Source organism: Zosterops lateralis (genome assembly GCF_965231275.1).
Source record: "Zosterops lateralis genome assembly, chromosome: 7".
In the NCBI taxonomy this organism is placed as follows: Eukaryota; Metazoa; Chordata; class Aves; order Passeriformes; family Zosteropidae; genus Zosterops; species Zosterops lateralis.
Window position 1 is genome coordinate 7963138 of NC_139767.1, and position 17277 is coordinate 7980414.

General features: G+C 38.7%; 1 protein-coding gene across 3 annotated transcripts in view; it reads right to left on the reverse strand.

Annotated features, from left to right (window-relative positions):
• Positions 1-16169, reverse strand: part of HIBCH (3-hydroxyisobutyryl-CoA hydrolase) — a 37730-nt gene extending 21561 nt beyond the window's left edge. The window contains exons 1-6 of one of the 3 annotated variants that reach the window (XM_083865147.1): positions 16111-16169; positions 15019-15061; positions 14069-14209; positions 13009-13093; positions 12048-12128; positions 10000-10052 (exon numbers count right to left, since the gene is read on the reverse strand). In XM_083865147.1, coding sequence (XP_083721273.1) covers positions 10000-10052; positions 12048-12128; positions 13009-13093; positions 14069-14209; positions 15019-15061; positions 16111-16154 — 447 coding nt within the window. In that variant the 5' untranslated portion in view covers positions 16155-16169. Of the gene's footprint in view, positions 1-9999; positions 10053-12047; positions 12129-13008; positions 13094-14068; positions 14210-15018; positions 15062-15883; positions 15947-16110 lie in introns of those variants that run through there. The other 2 variants (XM_083865148.1, XM_083865149.1) reach the window with 2 other exon arrangements.
• Positions 16170-17277: the final 1108 nt, after the last annotated feature.

The window sequence follows — 17277 nt, forward strand, 5'->3', positions numbered from 1 at the left end:
ATTTCTAAATAATCCAATGTTGAGATAAAATTTGGAGAGAAAAATTAGTTAACGGTACAAATCCCAGTAACTTTACTGGTGTTCATATGCTTTTTTTGTTTATTTGTAACTGCCCAAATGGTTAACATATCACTGCATGTTTAACCTTCTAGATCTAACACAGAGGACAGATACTCATTAGTGTAACACATCCTGTGTAAAGAACAAACCAGTCAATTTATAGTCTAAATGCATTCCTTCTCCATATCTGGATTTTTTTTAATTTTTTTTTTTTTTTTTTTTTTTTTTTCATTCAGCTGAACTCTTACATAGCTGGAGTCCCCCATAGGAGGCCCTTCACACCATGAAAAAATCTTCAATTGGACTGTGTTCACTTCACCAGCTATTTCCAGCATTTACATATACAAGTCTTAACACTATAAAATCTTTATTAAAATACACTAAATTCTGCACTGTCAGAGTTCTACTTTTCATGGGCTTATGTTCTAAAGCTGATATCTTCCTCCAGGCTTCTCTAAGGTTAACATTCCCATGGTCTACCAGGCTTTTACTGCTAGAAACTTCTTTTTCCATTGACAGCAGCATTTTGAATTTTGTAAAGGGTTCTCACAGAACAAGACTTGAAGTTAAGGAGAATAAATAAATTAACAAGCAACCAATTTAAACTGCTGGACTGGTTTTGGCTGAGATAGAGTTAATTTTCTTCCCTGTAGCTTCTTCATAGCATGGCTCTGTGTAAGTCTCAGTGTACCTCAGGGAGGCACATCATTTTATAGGCAGTTCAGTCTGAATTCATCAATAAGCTTACAAAAAAGAATGTAGAGTATCTGAGTTTTATTTCCCATACAAGACTGCCCAGTCAATGCTGTATTTCAAAAGTCATTATGTGACTGTGTAAAGAAGCTTTATCATTGACTTTCATTTTTTTTTTCTCATGATGAATACAGAACCTTAATACAAGTATTTTTTCTAATGAAAAACAAGGTGACCAACAGATGCAGAAATGAAATACAACTACTGTGAATCTTTTGTGTCCCAAAGGCTGTATTACCTTAAATTGAGAATGACCCACATGTAGTAAATCAGAGAATTTGGGGGTTATTCAGAAATTCAGGGTCACCACAACAGAGAACTATACTGAGTGAAATGAATACTCCCTCTCTGCTCACATATAGAGAAGCAGACCTGTGTGACAGCAAAACCACAAATCACACTTGGCAATTTATTGAATAATCTAACTCAGACTGTAAAGGAATCACAGCCTAGGAATGCTTAATAAAAGAAACATAAATAGAAAAGGTCTTCAGGGATGTTTTTGTGTCACCTTCACCAGGCTGGTAAATAATTTTTGAGTAAGCTGTTTGAGTAAGCATTATTATGATAATACCACTATTGACTGCAGTGAAAGTCCTTTTGTAACAGCTCCCATCAAGTTATTTGGGACTACATTTTTTACATTTTTAACTGCATGAGAATAGCTTATGGTAGAGCTAGAACCAAAAAGAAATGTAGCAATCAATTGAGCATAACTGAGTATAAAAGAACAAAGGCCAAATATGTCTGCATACAAATGAGCAAAAATAGCCAAGGTGCAGCAAAAATGTTTTAAAAGGCAATGTGAGTGGAATTGATTTAGGAAGCAGCAGGAGCTTAGAGCTACACTGGATCAAAAATCATGGATGTAAGAGCATTACCCTCTGCATCCAGACACAATGGATCTTAAACTGAATCAAAATTAATCTTTGTTCATCATTAATGTTATGGCCAACAAAACAATACTCCAAAGATTATAATCCATTTTCATCTGTAGATACTAACAGACAAGATGACATAGTGAACCAGAGCAGTGGAGTGTGACAGATCAATCTGGACATAGAATATCACCTTCTTTGGCTGTTGATATATAAATCATCTCCATACAAGTATTTTTAAAACATCATTTAAAAAAGCAGGTGTTGTGAACTTTTCAATAATTTAGTGTGGTATTTTAAAACATAAAATATTGATGCTACATAATTTAAATATAAAATATTTATTTCCATACACTGATTATGTATTAGAGAGTCTCAGTCCACATTGTTACAGACACATAGAAGCACAACAAGCTGACTGGAGACAGATTATCTGTAGTAATACCTGATGTCTCAGACTTGTTCTTCTGACCCTTAAGCATTTAAACAAACATACCCAACTACATAAACATGAATCATTTAGGTCAGGTTCTTCTCACAGGGAAACTTAGGGAAAAAGACACACAGACCATTCTATGCACCAATGCTGCCACAGTGAGTGTCCTTCATCAACCAGATTTAGACTGACTTTTTAAAAGGGTTTGAGTTTTCTACTGGCAGCCCAGATTGTCAGTGGTGAAAAACGATTTTTACTAGGGTAGCTATCATAATCTGCACAATTTTTTATGGACACAAGACCTGTGCTGCAACAGAAATTCAAGAGAAGATGTAGAAGACCTGGATCTGAGAAGCCTATAGCTCTTAATTACAAGTTAACATTTTCTAGTTTTACATCTGAAAGTATTCTTTTTATCCCAATTTTGTTTCTTTATACATAACTGGCCGTGTGTATTCAGAAAAAAAAGATAGCAAATGCAGGTTTTTTATTGTTTCTAAAATTCTGGAAGAAGCTCTCCCCTTGACCCCTTGTATGACCTAAAAATGGAGCTACTACACGAAATCTCTGTGTCCAGCTCATCACATCTTCATGTCTGCAGGGAGGGCAGACAAGTGGGAGGGAACCTGTTCCAGGACCTTCCATCAGTGAATAACTGAGCTTTTAGGTTTTATCTTAAAATTGAAGAAACACTTCTTGTTTTAAAGATAGGTACATGCATCAGAACTTTATTTAAACAGTGGCACAGTTATTTGGGATAACAGAAGTAAATCCAGAGGGAGTTTTGTAATGATGTTCTATTTTGCTGAAAGAAGTGCTTAAGAAGTGCAAAACTGAAACTCTTACACCTCAAAGAGAAAATGAGCATTCGAATTCTTCAGGAATTGAGGAAAATGAGCAGAAATATGAAAGGATGGAGAAGCAGGCAAAGAAAATTCCCTTTAGAATATTTATTCCTTGATCTGTAATAAAGGGAAGGGGAGGGGAATAATGAGATAACTCTCAGTATGAGGCTAGGTAGGTACATGTAGGCCTCGAATTAGAGAAAAATAGAGAGAATTTTAGCATGCAAGAGTCTGGTGTTAAATGGAAGGAACAAATCTGTGCAGAAACCAGCAAAAATCTCAGTCATTGTAGAGTAAGGAGAGGGAGAGAAAAGGAGTTTTACTTCCTGTACTGTACTTACTGAGCTATAATTTAAATACTTGTATTCAAGACAGCGCTTTATGATAAGCCCTGTGGGGAATAACATCACGTGCAGATGATTGAGCATTCAGTGGTTACTTTGTGTCGATGCGAAGAGCTGCTGACACTCTAGTCCGATTAGCCACAAGATGAGGAGCACCATTTATCCCTGGGATCATACACCACAGCCAAGCAGGCACAGCGTGGCCAGATGGCAAAGAGACTGCAACAGCAGCAAGGAGGGAACCCTCTCTTAGGATTGCCTCAGCACTGTATTCAACACCCCATATTTCAGAAGATAAATGGTGCACAAGTCAATCTCAAAACGATTTGCTTGTACTTGCAAAATCTGTATTCTATTTCACAGTAAAAGCTGCCTTCAGCTTTGAAGCACTGGCAACAAAACAGGCACGAGGGAGGGGGACAGGGGGACAGGCAGAGAGAGAATTGGAAAGCAGCTTATCGAGGTTTAGTATGACAATTACTTTTACTTCAGGGCAGATTTTAGAGTGTAAATTAAAACAAAACTGAAGACGCCCCAGTGCGTGATGGCTGACAAGGGGCAGGACATACTTATAAAAAGGAAGAAAAAGAATAAGAACTGGAGAAGTCCCAAGAAGTATTGACATTTCTAGGTTCTAGTTTCCTAGCTTTAAAAAGGCCTAAAGGGGTAATAATGTCTATTACAGTAGAGAAGTACAATGTAAAATCTTATTATTTCATGAGCTTTCACATGCTGCAGTTAGTCACCCCAAGCCCCACATGTTTACATGTATATATGTATATTGATAACTATTAAGTAGAATTGATGTGCAATAAAATTTGCACTCCAAATGAAACCACAAATGAATAGCTTTGTTCTGTGTGCAATATCCACTTGTAAGTGCACATTCCTGTAATTAGAAATTGTATCACACATGGGTAACAATGTGAGATTTTGTAGATATGTTTAATCCTAATCTTTCCTGGTTTTCAAATGTTAGTCTCAAATGCTGCTATCTACACTTCTGAGTAAAAGTTACATGCACACAACTTATATGAATACATATATGTTGGTAGTGAAAGGAACGTTCCTGAAGAGTTACAGCTCCACAATCTGGATAAAAATGGGACAGGAATAGGGACAGCTATTGGTCAACTGCAGCTCCTTTGTGTACTAAAATTCTATTGACTAAAATGGCTAACACACAAGTTGCTTATGACATCACTTCCAATTTACTTGAGAACAAATATTAATGTAATAAGAATTGTTGATCAGATCCTCCTGAAGTGTAAATGCAGATGTTTGTAACTACTGGGAGATGTGCTGTCAGGTCCTGAGATCTGATTTCCAAGGAAAGGCAGATTCCTTTAGCAATGTCGGCATCTGGAATGTTTTGCCAAAAATTAAATGGCACTAATGTGAAAGAGAGCTAAAGCTAAATACAGGTACTGAGTTCACTGTTCTATTCCAACAGGGATGCAGTAATTCTGATTCTGTATTCCAGAAGAGAAGATACATAGGCAGATGCACAATAGAATGAGTATTTCCAAACCATGGAGCAGGCTCAGGAATTTGGCTGCATGTATTTCTCTGGAACACCTGCATTACCCCTTGATTAAAATGACATCACTCATTAAGCAGCATTCAGAGAAAGCTCCATATTTTAAACTGCAGTGTTTGTGATGTCTCCCCATCCATAGCATTGTTTCCTTTCACAAACAAGCAAGGGAAGACAGCCCAGATGTAATCACTGGGAAATGGAGGGCACCATCCTCTGAAACAATATTAAGAGTTACCAGCAGTTTGCAATAAAACTGAGAGGGTGCCCCAGCTGAGGTTATACAGAGCCAATCATTAATGAAACTTCATTTGACAGCCTCATTATCTGCTTGGATGACAAATAACAAGGATTTTTATAATTCACAGTTTGTTTTCGGAGGAGGCAAACACTTAGAAGGGCAAGATTCAAAACCATCTCACTTTGGAGAAACTAACAAAATGAAAATAACTACACTTAGGAAGGTGTAATCAAATACAGAGATGGTAAGCATGCTTCCCATGGAATAAATGCCTAGATGCTTTCCAGGGGTTTACAGCCACCATGCAATTAGTACAAATAAGGCACTGCTGTTGTGAAAAGAACTGCTGAAGGTACCACACTAGAGCAGAGCAGGCAGCCAAGGGCTGAGGTGGGAAACAGTCAGCCTAAATTCACTGCACCTGGGCAGCCTCATCAGCCCAGAGCCACCTCATACAGCACCCAGGCTTCTTGAAATTCAGAGAAAATGAGTACTTTCTTTTCCTTCGTAGTCCTTGAAGAAAAGGATGGCTCTGCAAAACTGACTCTTTGACAAATGAGTTCATTTCAAGGAAGAAGATTTAAAATTGGTAAAAGGGAAACAATAAAGAAATGTACTGTGATAGAAGTTTATATTAGGCAAGGAGGAAATAGGTGACAGTTACAGTTTTGGGAATAACTAGAAGAGGTTGCCTCCTAGGACTGGATGCTTTCAAAACTGCTATTTACATGGACTATTTGTGACAGAATATGTCTGTAATATAGGGAGGATAATTATTCTGCTCTACTTGGTGCTGATGAATCCTCCAGCTGAAATATTGTCTGGTCTCTGGCAATGAACTGTAAAGTACACAAATGGGAGAGATTCCAGAGGATTGCAAGAAGACTAAAAGACTTAATCCATAAGAAAGGCTGAATAGCTATCCTTATCCCTATTAAAGAGAGAGGATGAGGAGTGAGGAGTGCAAGTATCTCAAAATGTCCACAGGGAGCTGTGACTAAGACTGGAATATACTGATTACACATACTAAAGACTTAAATTAGACACTAGGGAAACCAAGCTTGAAAGAATAAGCACTCAGGTGGCATATCTAGAAAAACCAGAATTCCTGCTGTTGGAGAGTTCTGAGTGCATTAGGTGAAAATCAGCTAAGCAGTCATCTAGCTGTACTTAACTCTAATGCAAGTGCAAAAGAATAATCCCCATGCTCCTCCCAGCTCTACATAACTGTGTAGTCTAAAGCTTAACATATTTTACATTACCACATGAGAGAGTAACACTCAAACAGTTCTTAAGAGAATTCTACTGTCCAATAGTCACCCTAAAGAAATTCTAAGTAAATAACTTAGATGTAGACTCTCAGTGTAAGTAAAAAACCTTGCTTAAAAAACCCATACTGTGAGGTGTGGTGACAAAACTAAAGGAAAGCCACTCATGAACCCAAAGACCCAGTCACAGCTCGATACTTTCTTCTCCCAGTCTGTGCTCCTGAGGTCCTTCTCTAAGGAAAGGAGTCAGTCCTGTGTACAGCTATTGTTTTCACAAACTGAGCCCCACAATCTGAGGGACTCAGAGATGGAAATTTGGGCAGATTGCAAACTATATTAGAGATAAAACTTCCATTAATCTTCCTAAATATGAAGATTGGAAAATAAGATGCTTGGAATAACTCAAAGCACAGTGCTTTGCAAAGGATTTAAGAGAGTTAGCAACTCTACTGAACTTATTTCTTCACTGAAATTGTTGTTTAAATGTAAGTTAAAGTTAAAATCTACTTCCCCTACAGGAAGATGTTTTCTCATCTTAAAACTAAAACCATATTTTTTTAAAGCAAGGCTAAAACAAACTTAGTAAATACGCTGTGTAAGAGGCCAGACTAATCTACAGGACTAAATCCCACAGAAAATTGCCCAAAGTCAAGAATTTCTATGTTTGAACAACACTTTCTTTACTCACTGGTAAAAGAAATAAGCATTTGGGTTTCTAGTTTGGCCTCACTGAAAATTAACCCCACAAGCATTTAATAATATTAGACAATAGGCCTGAAAGAGCAACCAGTTGCTTTGCCAAGCACAACATTCAACTGTGAAATGGATTGCCAGACACCTTTCTGAACACCAAGCCTACTTACTGTCAAAAAATATGAGACGTACAGAGAGGTGAGTGTGACCACTGGTGGTTATTTAGCACTGAGGTCCTGAAATAAAGCCTGGCTCAGGAAGTTTCTGAATCATGTATGCTCTAAAATATGATACTACAAATAAGGGTTCTTCGTTCATGCTGCTACAGATTCTTCTATGAACTAAAGGTAATGGCCTTTGTTCCTGAAAACGTACTTCTCATTTTGCAAAGGTACTTAAGTTTTTTTACATATCTTTTAACTTTAAGTTAATCCAGTGACCTTCATTTTCACCATCTTCCAAAGTCTATGCCGTGTTGCTTTTGGTTTTTTCCTCTGTCAAATATTCTCCTTAAATTCCGAGCCAGATCACTGAAAAGCCACCACTCAATCTGTCTAGTGTGCTTTATTTGGCTCTGAAACGGGTCTCAGAAACAATTTTATGAATCTTTTTGTCTGCTAGAGAGAGTATCTGACGCAGTAACGTATTTTGTGCCAGAGCCCTATTTAAAGCCATAGCTTTGGACTGATCTTATAAATCAGCTATATTCATCTCCAAGAAACTTCAGACAAGACTGTGACTTTTCTAAAACCAAGACCAAACTTAGGATGTTGTTTGCAGACAACAATATTTAAAAAACCCCAAACTTCTGAATTTCTTGTCAACTGTTCAGGTACTTAATTTCAAGGAAAAGTAAATTTACAGATAGAAATCAGCTAAATCTGAAGTAGCTTTTAGCAACTTGAGAGTGTGTGCCCAGTGCTCCTTTCAACAGTCCTTTAGCAGTAAACGTGGTATTTATAACTCATTTCAGTATTTTCTAGTAAACTACAGTCAACTTTGCTTCTAACAAATTTGTCTTACAAATTTGAACTTACTGCTCCAAATAAGGACAAAAAGATGAAAAGACACATTTATATTGAATATCAATTTTGGATGAACTACAGACAAGGAGGTGCTGAGAACAAGCTCCACAGCCCCATCTGTTGGCTAATGAAGCTCTCAAAGCCACCTACCAGGTCCTACCAATAATGAAGTGGAACTAGTTAATTTTTTGCATAAAATTTCAGGTTTTACTCTCACAGATCTATGGCATCTGTGCACCAGTAGCAACTTTTACTATACAATCACATAGTAACTGAGTTTCTAATGGACTTCTGTGATTTTTAACTTAGTTCCCCTAAATTAGGCTGCATACTTCCTGATTCAAAATCTAATCCCCTTCCCACAAGTAAAGATAATTGCTACTCCTAGTATTATTTAAGCAAGCTAAGATGCCATTCAAACCCTAATGGCAGTTAAACTCTGTCATGGTCCCATTGAAATTTGGGTATCCAAGTTTGGTTACCCAAAATAAAATTTCAGGCTAATTGCTGTCTTTTAAAAGCTCTTTAGAGGAAAAAGAATTCATAAAGAATCTTAGTAATGCAGGATCATCTGACTCCATTATGTTCTTTTCAGTCCAAAAATACACTTTCCTTTCACAGGACAAAATTCTATTCCTGCTCAGGCCACAGTCATAACAAGCCATCTGCAGGACCTTTAAAAAGATATTGGCTGCTGGGCAGTTTTGCTCATTCATAGCTTTCCATCCTATTATTCAAAAGACCATAAAATAAATGGACTCCCTATCTCTTATCTATGAACCTTCAGGACTCCTCTGGTCAATAAAGTACTTTTTCTGCAAGAAGAGCTACAGGACAAGTCCCCTTTATGCTGGAAACAATGTATGTGTGCCAGGCTGGGGGGAATGGCTCTAGCTGAGATCTTTGGGGCCTGGTAGCAAAGAAGCAAAGGGCGAGAGAGCTACTGTGTGTTTAGATCACAAGCTGAGAAGACCAAGACAGACAAATGAAATGTGTGTGAGGAAAGATGAAAAGAAAAGAGTCATGACAGGTCATGGATCCACGTAGTGTTCCACTTCTCACATCTATCTTTGACAAACTTTATTTAAATAAACTCTACACCCATATCACAGGGACATGCCAGAAAACAATACAAATCTGAGCAGTGACACAGCAGACAGGCTTCTACTTAAATTCATGGTTCAAAATAACTGAAGATTATTTTAGTCCACTCTCTGATATGGTGAAAATATATCCTACAGATGTGAAACTCATTAAACCAGAATTTTAGCATGTAAAAAAAACCATGCATTGCCCTGTTAACTATCTACTTATTGTGTTTACAGACAACAATTGCTGAAAAAATTATTAACACTGAGTATAACTAGCAGTATGATGGAGTTTTCTCTATGCTGCTTTAGTAATAAGGTGCAGCCCTGTGTGTGTTTGGAATCAGGATCCCACAAACAATGTTTTAAAAGTACTACAGAGGTGAGAAAGTAGATGCATTTCCAGATTATTTGTTGGAAAAATACAGAACTTGTGAATGTCTGTTAAGGTGTAGCTTAGAATTTTTTTTTTCAAAGAGTTGATCTTTAAATGTATTTTTATATAGTTCTATTTTTAATACACTTAGAATGTAGAACTATTCTCAGCTTTTGTATGATATATAAACTCCCCCTGAGTATTCTGAAAACCTTTGTGAGGGCTATTTCCAGCAGTGGGGGGATTCTGCTCTTTTCCTAGAGAAATCACTTGTATTATCTGCCAAGGAACAGCAGAGGCCCCACAAGAGCAGCAGTGTACCCAGACTACCAAGAGACAAAGGTTCAGATGATGATGCTTGTTCTTCAAGGAAATGCCTTCATTCGACTCACAGACACAACATGACATGATTTTAAAACAATCCATCAGGTATCACACCAAGGTCCTGAACTTACCCCTCCCATGGTAATGCCATCAATAAGTGCCACATATGGCTTCTTGCAGGTGCCTGTAAAGAATGTAAAGGAAACCAATCATGCATCTTTTGCAAGAGTGGGCCTGTGACCTGCTGCCACATGACAGGCTTCCTTATGCTTTACTTCAGCAAGAGCAGCAGAAAATAAATGGGATAATAAAAGTAATCATATTATCATCTTGCAATGAAGGTACCTCATGTTATTCTTAAGAAATGAAAAGAAACACCAGTTTCTGATTTACTGGATTGTGAGTGTTGTAAGAGAACATTATACAACTCTCAAAGATTGGACTGTTTGTTATGTGAGTACCTGACAGTTCAGCCAGTATAAATAGCTTTGTCTGATGTTGGGACACAGCAGATGCCCTTTCACCCCCTCTCAGAGTCTGGATTAAGAGCACAGGGTGTGTTCCAGGCCTTCAGTGCTTTACTACAAAGCCACAAGTATGGGCTGTGACAATGTGACTGTAAATTCTGCAGTGCAGGCACGTTGTGTCAGGCCAGCTCTTGCATACAACCCTGAACGTGGTGCAGGCAGGTTCATGTGACAATGTCCTCAATGACCAACTTCATCTGCTGGGGCCTTTAGAAGGCACAAAAATAAAGCCCCATTAGTGTCAACTACCATTCATGGAAAGACAGAACTTCACTGTGAATGAAGCAGCTGCCTTGTACTCAGTGTTTTCAGGTCAGACTTACAGTCCAAAGAGACTGGTGATACAGTGTCCCCTGAAACCATGTTGAGAGTTTTTCTGTAACAACTACATAGAGCCTTGTTTCTAAAAAAACTACTTTAAAAAGGAATTCAATCCTTCAAATTAGTAGCTGGAAAATATTAAGAGAATTGTATTTTAAACTTTGTTCTTACATAACAAACAAACTAATGCTTGGGCTATAGATGCTACCCCCTAACCCAAATTTCTGTAGCACCAAGCCTTTCCCCTTGCAATGCTGTGAAAGCAGCTCCCCACCATGTTTTTAAGTTGTAAAACGTAACATAGAAATAAGTATTTTTAGCAGAAATCTCAGTCTTAAAGGAATGCAATCATACTAAAGCTATTAAAAATCTAGGGTTTTTAATTACATGCATTAGAGATACTGAACACCTAAGAATTTAAAAAAAAAAAAAAAATAATTAAAAAGATACCTGACTTTTAAATTAGGTACCCCTGCAACAGAATCATCATGAAGTTCAATTGTCAAGCTAATATTATTTTTTCCCCCAACTATTTGAAACCTTAAACTATTTTTTTGCCTTGTATTGGTGAATGAAAGAAAGATCCATGACAAGCACGCTCAGTCCTGAAACTCTGTCAAAGTAAAAATAACTTTTCAGGAATTACCCTGATAGCTGTGATCTTCTGTCAATGCAAGCAACACTTCCTCTCCTCTGCAGTGACTAACACTGGTTACCGTATTTTAAAACTCACACTGTATTCAATTAAAATACGTTTGGAGTAGTTTCTTCTCATAAAGACCTTCAACTCTTGACTTTTACCATAAAGAATTAATATCCTTTTTTAATATGCTTTAATCCAGTAAACTTCACCCAGTGTCTCTGCAATAAACTAAGTCAGCTCATTCCTGAGTTATGCAGCCCTAGTCTTTCATGCAGTCTATTTAAAAGAAAAGCCTTAATATAATTTGATCTTCTGCTCTCTGACTGAGTATTAATGATTTTCCACACATCTGTATTTACCTCAGCTCTTCTTTGAAGCAGATCAATGATACTTAGGGCAGAACTGCAGTGTCTGCAGCTAAAACTAATTCTTCTACAGAGGAAATAGAACTCACCAGAACAATGGGATTGGATAAAGTAGCTGTCACAATAATTTAAACAAAAGAAACACATTCTGCATGCAAGATATAAATGGGATATGTTACATTAATGGTATTAAACTTGGTTAAAAAAAATTTACTGTTTCTCTGATGTTACCACAGTCTTTAATAGATCATCAAAGAGAGAAATTTACATTTGAAGCCAGTGTTATGAAAACGGTAGTGTTTCAGAAATTGCTATTAACATACCAATGGCATTGTTCAGCCTATATTCTCCTATGAAGAATTCTTGTGTCAGTTTATCTCCAACTTTTCCCGCTTCTGTGATGGCTTAAGAGAAATAAAAATTCCAAAGATAAATGTAAGTTTAATAGAAAATACAAGTAAAAGACAACAGTGTCTCATAAGTTGGGTCCTTTTCCACAGCAGAGACAAACTTAATCCTGCTTTATTATATTTGAGAAAAATTGCTCAAATTTAAGTATGACTATAAGTGTCAAATTTGATTTAATTGTATTTTGCTGGAGACTTTGTCACATACTTGTGACAGCGTGGTCCATTTTACCCCTCCTAATGTCTAGTACTCATTTGTGATATTTTTCATACTAAGATTTAGAAGAGTCATTTAAAACTGACTATACTGAAGACTCTAAGTACTAAAAATGAGAAGCCAATTAGAGTATGATGTAACAGTATATTGTTATACATTCTTATAACAATAACCTGGGCTGCTTGTTTACCTACAGTTTACATCAACTGCTAATTTTGACACTTTGGAGATTTCCTGCAGTTCATAGCTAAAAAATAATCACAGATAAATTGACCACTGTTGTCAGATTTGTATCTAGCCATCTAAAACATTAGACACAAATTATCCAATACTATCACTTCAAATTTCTTGGAAAGAAGCTGTCAGTAAATCTGGGAAGAGCAATGTAAAGAACCCTCTCCTCCTTGGAATGACTGGCTGCTATTATCAGTTATTTGTAAAAATGTAATTTTTACTCTTTCATACACTTTCCTGACAGTTGTCTCCTGACAAATACCTTAAATAGCATCTGCACATCAAGGTGTTGTAAGAGTCAGCACAGCTTATATCCTACTCCTGTCTAGCAAGATGTTGTTTAATCAAGTCAGAGTAAACAAAGAAAATAAACATGAAATAGTGATTGGGAAAGACATCAAATGTTTAAGTGAGTACAGTCCTTACCTCGGATGTCACCCCCAGCACAAAAAGCTTTTCCTCCAGTTCCCTTTATAATTATTAGGAAAGTTTGAGGATCTTGCTCCCATGCCTAAAAGAAAGTAAATATTTCCACATAAGACTAAAATCTCTGCAAATAATGCCTGCTCTGTATAGCGTCTATAATTCTTACTTTTCGAAAAAGCAAATCAAACCATACTTTAAAATAGATTGCCTTAAACTGAAGTTTGAGATCTAAAAATATCTTTCTGCCACTTCTGCATCCTATTCAACCATGGGAGCAGAGATCAGCAGAGCTGCCTTTCATATTTCAGAAAAACACTTGTGCACAGCTCTCAGCCCCTGGGAGGCTCTGGGTGCTCTGTAGCACCCCACAAAACAGGGCCTGACAAAAATCAAAAACTATGATAACTTTTTCAAGCTGTGCTTCAAAAATGTCTAATCAATACCAAAAGGCATCGGACAATTATCCAACAAATACTGGTATCTAATGAATAGGACTCTGTGCATATGACAAATAATATCATTAAATTAAAAGACACTATTTTCATGCTTAAAATCTGATGGTACTTCACTAGCTTGTAGAAACAGTGCCTGTAAACCCATGAGTTCTCATTTAAGGACTGACACTGACAACCCCCTGCTTCCTAGTGGCTTTTATTTTCAGCCATGCAGCCTCCCCACAAAATATGCACTCCATAAAGAGACAACACCACTGTATAGGTTGAAATTTGTGCCAACTGACCTTCTGGTGGGTGCTGCCAAAAGGAACACACAAATGCTGAGCACTGCCTGCTGTTAATTCAGTCCTGGTACGAACATGGATGTCCATTTACTTATGGAGATGCTAAATTTAACTCTGCCTGAAAGCTCATTTCTTTGATGTGTCTCCTCTTTCTAACTTGCTTGAAACTGCCTGGTTTTTCCCATACATAAATCTGAGCTCATTGTACTCACACAAACTTTCATCCTTTATTATCAGTACACTAGGAAGTGTCTAACTGCATTTTAAAATTGGTTTCAAACAGCATGTGTATAGTGGATGGGTGGAAGTGGGGCTACTAACCTTTATTTGAGGATAAATTTTCTGGATCATAGGCAGATTTAGTGCATTGAGAGCCTTGGGTCTGTTCAAAGTTATTATTCCTGCACCTCCTTTCTTTTCCAACAACACTTCTGCTGTCGAATCTGTTTGCTTAGACATTTTCTGTGCATGCAAAAACAAATAAATAAAGCAAATGTCACCAGTTAGATAACTAAAAAACATATCTACAAAAGTGTCTATGGAAATTTATTCTCAAAACACACTATTTAGGATCACAAAACATGCATTCTGGAATTGTATGCTAAGTTTTTCCCACTGTACTTCTATTTGCATTTCCTAAACAGTTCTTTGGAAACTGCTTTGAGTCCCATAAACCTCAGACAAGTTTTTGGATCATGCATTGTTTTACAGTAACATCCTGCGTTCACCTAAATAAAATTTACAACAAACACACACACGGAAAGAAAAAAAAAAAAAAAAAAAAAAAAAATTCCCCATGCCCCTAATAAAACAGAAACCCATGGTCCCTCAAAACTGACATTCTGAAAATACTTGCAACAATTAGAACAATGACAGTTCCATATATCCTTACTAGTAGTTTGAGACTGGAAACCTAAGTGTACACCCTGCTGTGTCTTTAAGTAACTTTTAACAGTAGAAAACAAATCCCCTGAACTATTTTCACACTCACAGTGGGATGATATTTAAGTAATTTACAGAAGCTAAACAGAAACTATCAATAAAGAAATATCCATAAGGTAAAGCCAAAATAATCAAGCTTTAATTTACAGTATTAAGAGACCCCTGTAACAAAGTGCTCAAAGATGTGGGCAAGTACTGTGCCTGAGCAATAAGTGACAGCATTCAGAACCAGTGTGCAGACACATCAGAAGTTGCATGTGCTGTGTGCCTCAGGGGAGTTAAAGAGTCCTGAAAGCTTCCAGCTCAGTCAAACATGATCCTGTCCTTACCAAATGCTGTAATATTACTTGCAGTCTGTTGAGTGCCCTCAGCCTGAAAAAGAAACATTAAAAAGACAGCTCAAACTACAAGCCAGCCATACGACTCCCGGAGTATCTGACTGCTGGGTTAAGCAAAGCAGTGGCAGAAAAATTTGAGGACACAACTGTTCTACATTCTCCAGATTAGAATCAATTAAATTAGGGCAAAATTTTGTTAGTGAAACAGTTGGAAATTTTATTCTTACTAGTACATAGACAGCAGTGTCACCTACTGATGTTTTCAAGTTCGGAGAACCTGAAAATACCAGGAGAGAGGGGCTGGCGCTCTGTGTGTCTTTTAAAGATTTACAGCCTTTTTGCGGCCACGTCTAAATATTGACATTAAAAAAAAAAAAGCCTTGTCAAAAACCTTTGCCTATTTCCAAACCCTTCCATGACCCGAGCCTGCCCTGTTGCGTACACACGTTTTACATTCATCACACGGTTTGTGTAGAGCTCACAGTGCTCCTGCTCATGAGGGTGACAGCAGACACCCAACGCTGTCAAACTTTGTGAGCACGCCACTCCTCTGAGCAATGAGGCTGTTATTTATTAATGCCCACTGAGCAAGGCTGTACTGGCCCCACACCAGAGCTGGAATGACAAACTTCACCTTTCAGCGCACAAAGCCAGTCAGCGCCACGTTACGTGTTAAAGCCGCGGCACGCTACGCTGGTTTTTATCACATGTTAGCTTCTGAAGGTGAAAGTTAGCGAAGGCCCGGCTGATCTAGGCCCAAACTCCAGCTGGCAGCAGCCGCGGGGCCGCGATCCCCGTGCGGCCCGGGCCGCCGCTCCCCTCGCTCCCCGCCCGGAGCCCGGGGGGCCCCCGTTACCTGGGCAGCGCCCGCAGCGCCGGGCCCGCCATGGCGGCCGCGCTCCCTCCCTCCCGCCGGCTCCGCGGGCCCGGCCGCCACAGCGCGGGGCGCATGCGCGGCGCTCCCCGGGCACCGGCCCGCGCCCGCCCTCACCCACAGCCCTTTATCCATATCCATGTCCATATCCATGTCCATATCCATATCCATATCCATATCCATATCCATATCCACGGCACGTTCCTTACCCGGGCGGGGAGGGAGTCCTGCCGCCTGGCCTGGATGAGGGCATCTGGCGGTGCAGCTGCTCTGCCGGGGAAGCGAGTAATGCACGCCGCGTGTAGCAATAACACCGCCCGTTCCCAAGGTGGGGAAAGCTCCCATTGCCAAAGTGCCTCCAGAGCTGAACGTCGTGGGCTGGAGCTGCGTTTGGGCGGTTTGTTATTTTCAGCAGTAAGACTGGTTTCTCAATGTCTGAGCTCCCGGCTTCTCTCCGTCCTTGGCAGCTGAAACAGCAGACAGGCCTGTGGTGCCCTCACGGACACACGGGACTGAGGGGCCGCTCTGGGGTAACATCCCACCAGGAATTGCTGATCCCTGAAGGTGAATACACGGGGTGAGAACCAGCACTGCCCACAGCAGCTACAGACAGCCGTGAGCTCAAACGCAGCCTCTGCGTTCAGCAGAAATCTCGGAAATTGCAACTGTGAAAACTGCCTTTTTAAAAATAATATTAAGGCACTTGAGAATTTATCACGCTAGGAGTCAATAATGCAAAAATCACTTTGATTTTAGTTACTAAGGCCATCTCATGAATGTTTTTTGAGGCTGACACATTGCAACATGGGACTGATATTGAAAAGATGTGATGAACCGTGGAGTAAATGACAATACACTGCATCAGGCTGAAATGCAGCTTCATCATATCTTGGTGTAACAAGTTCTTACCATCAGCTGCCTTGGTTCACATTTGTATCTAAAAGAAAAAAATCTTAAAAAGTTTTAGCAAGTTTATTTTGCTCTAAGAAGAAAAAAGTCCCAGCTCTCAGAAGCATTTCTAGAGAAGTCTCCAGAGGGCAACCTTGCTCTTTATTTCTAAAATGATTCAGCCCCTGCTTATATCAGCGTCATCTGTGTTGGCATTTCCGCTCCAATGACTCTCAGAATATACTAAATCTGGTTGTAAAAATTTTAATCGAACTAAATAGACACCCCCAAAAAAACCCAAACTAAAAAACCACACCACAACAACAACAACAACAAACCACCTAGAACATTTCTGTATTAATGCAGTCTCAGTTTTCAGACTTGTACACTGTAAACAAAAAATAATTGAGAACAGGACATGAGGTGCTTTTGCAGGCGCTGGTTTAATTACTGCAAACTAATTAGTTGCAAGAATTCATTATGCGATC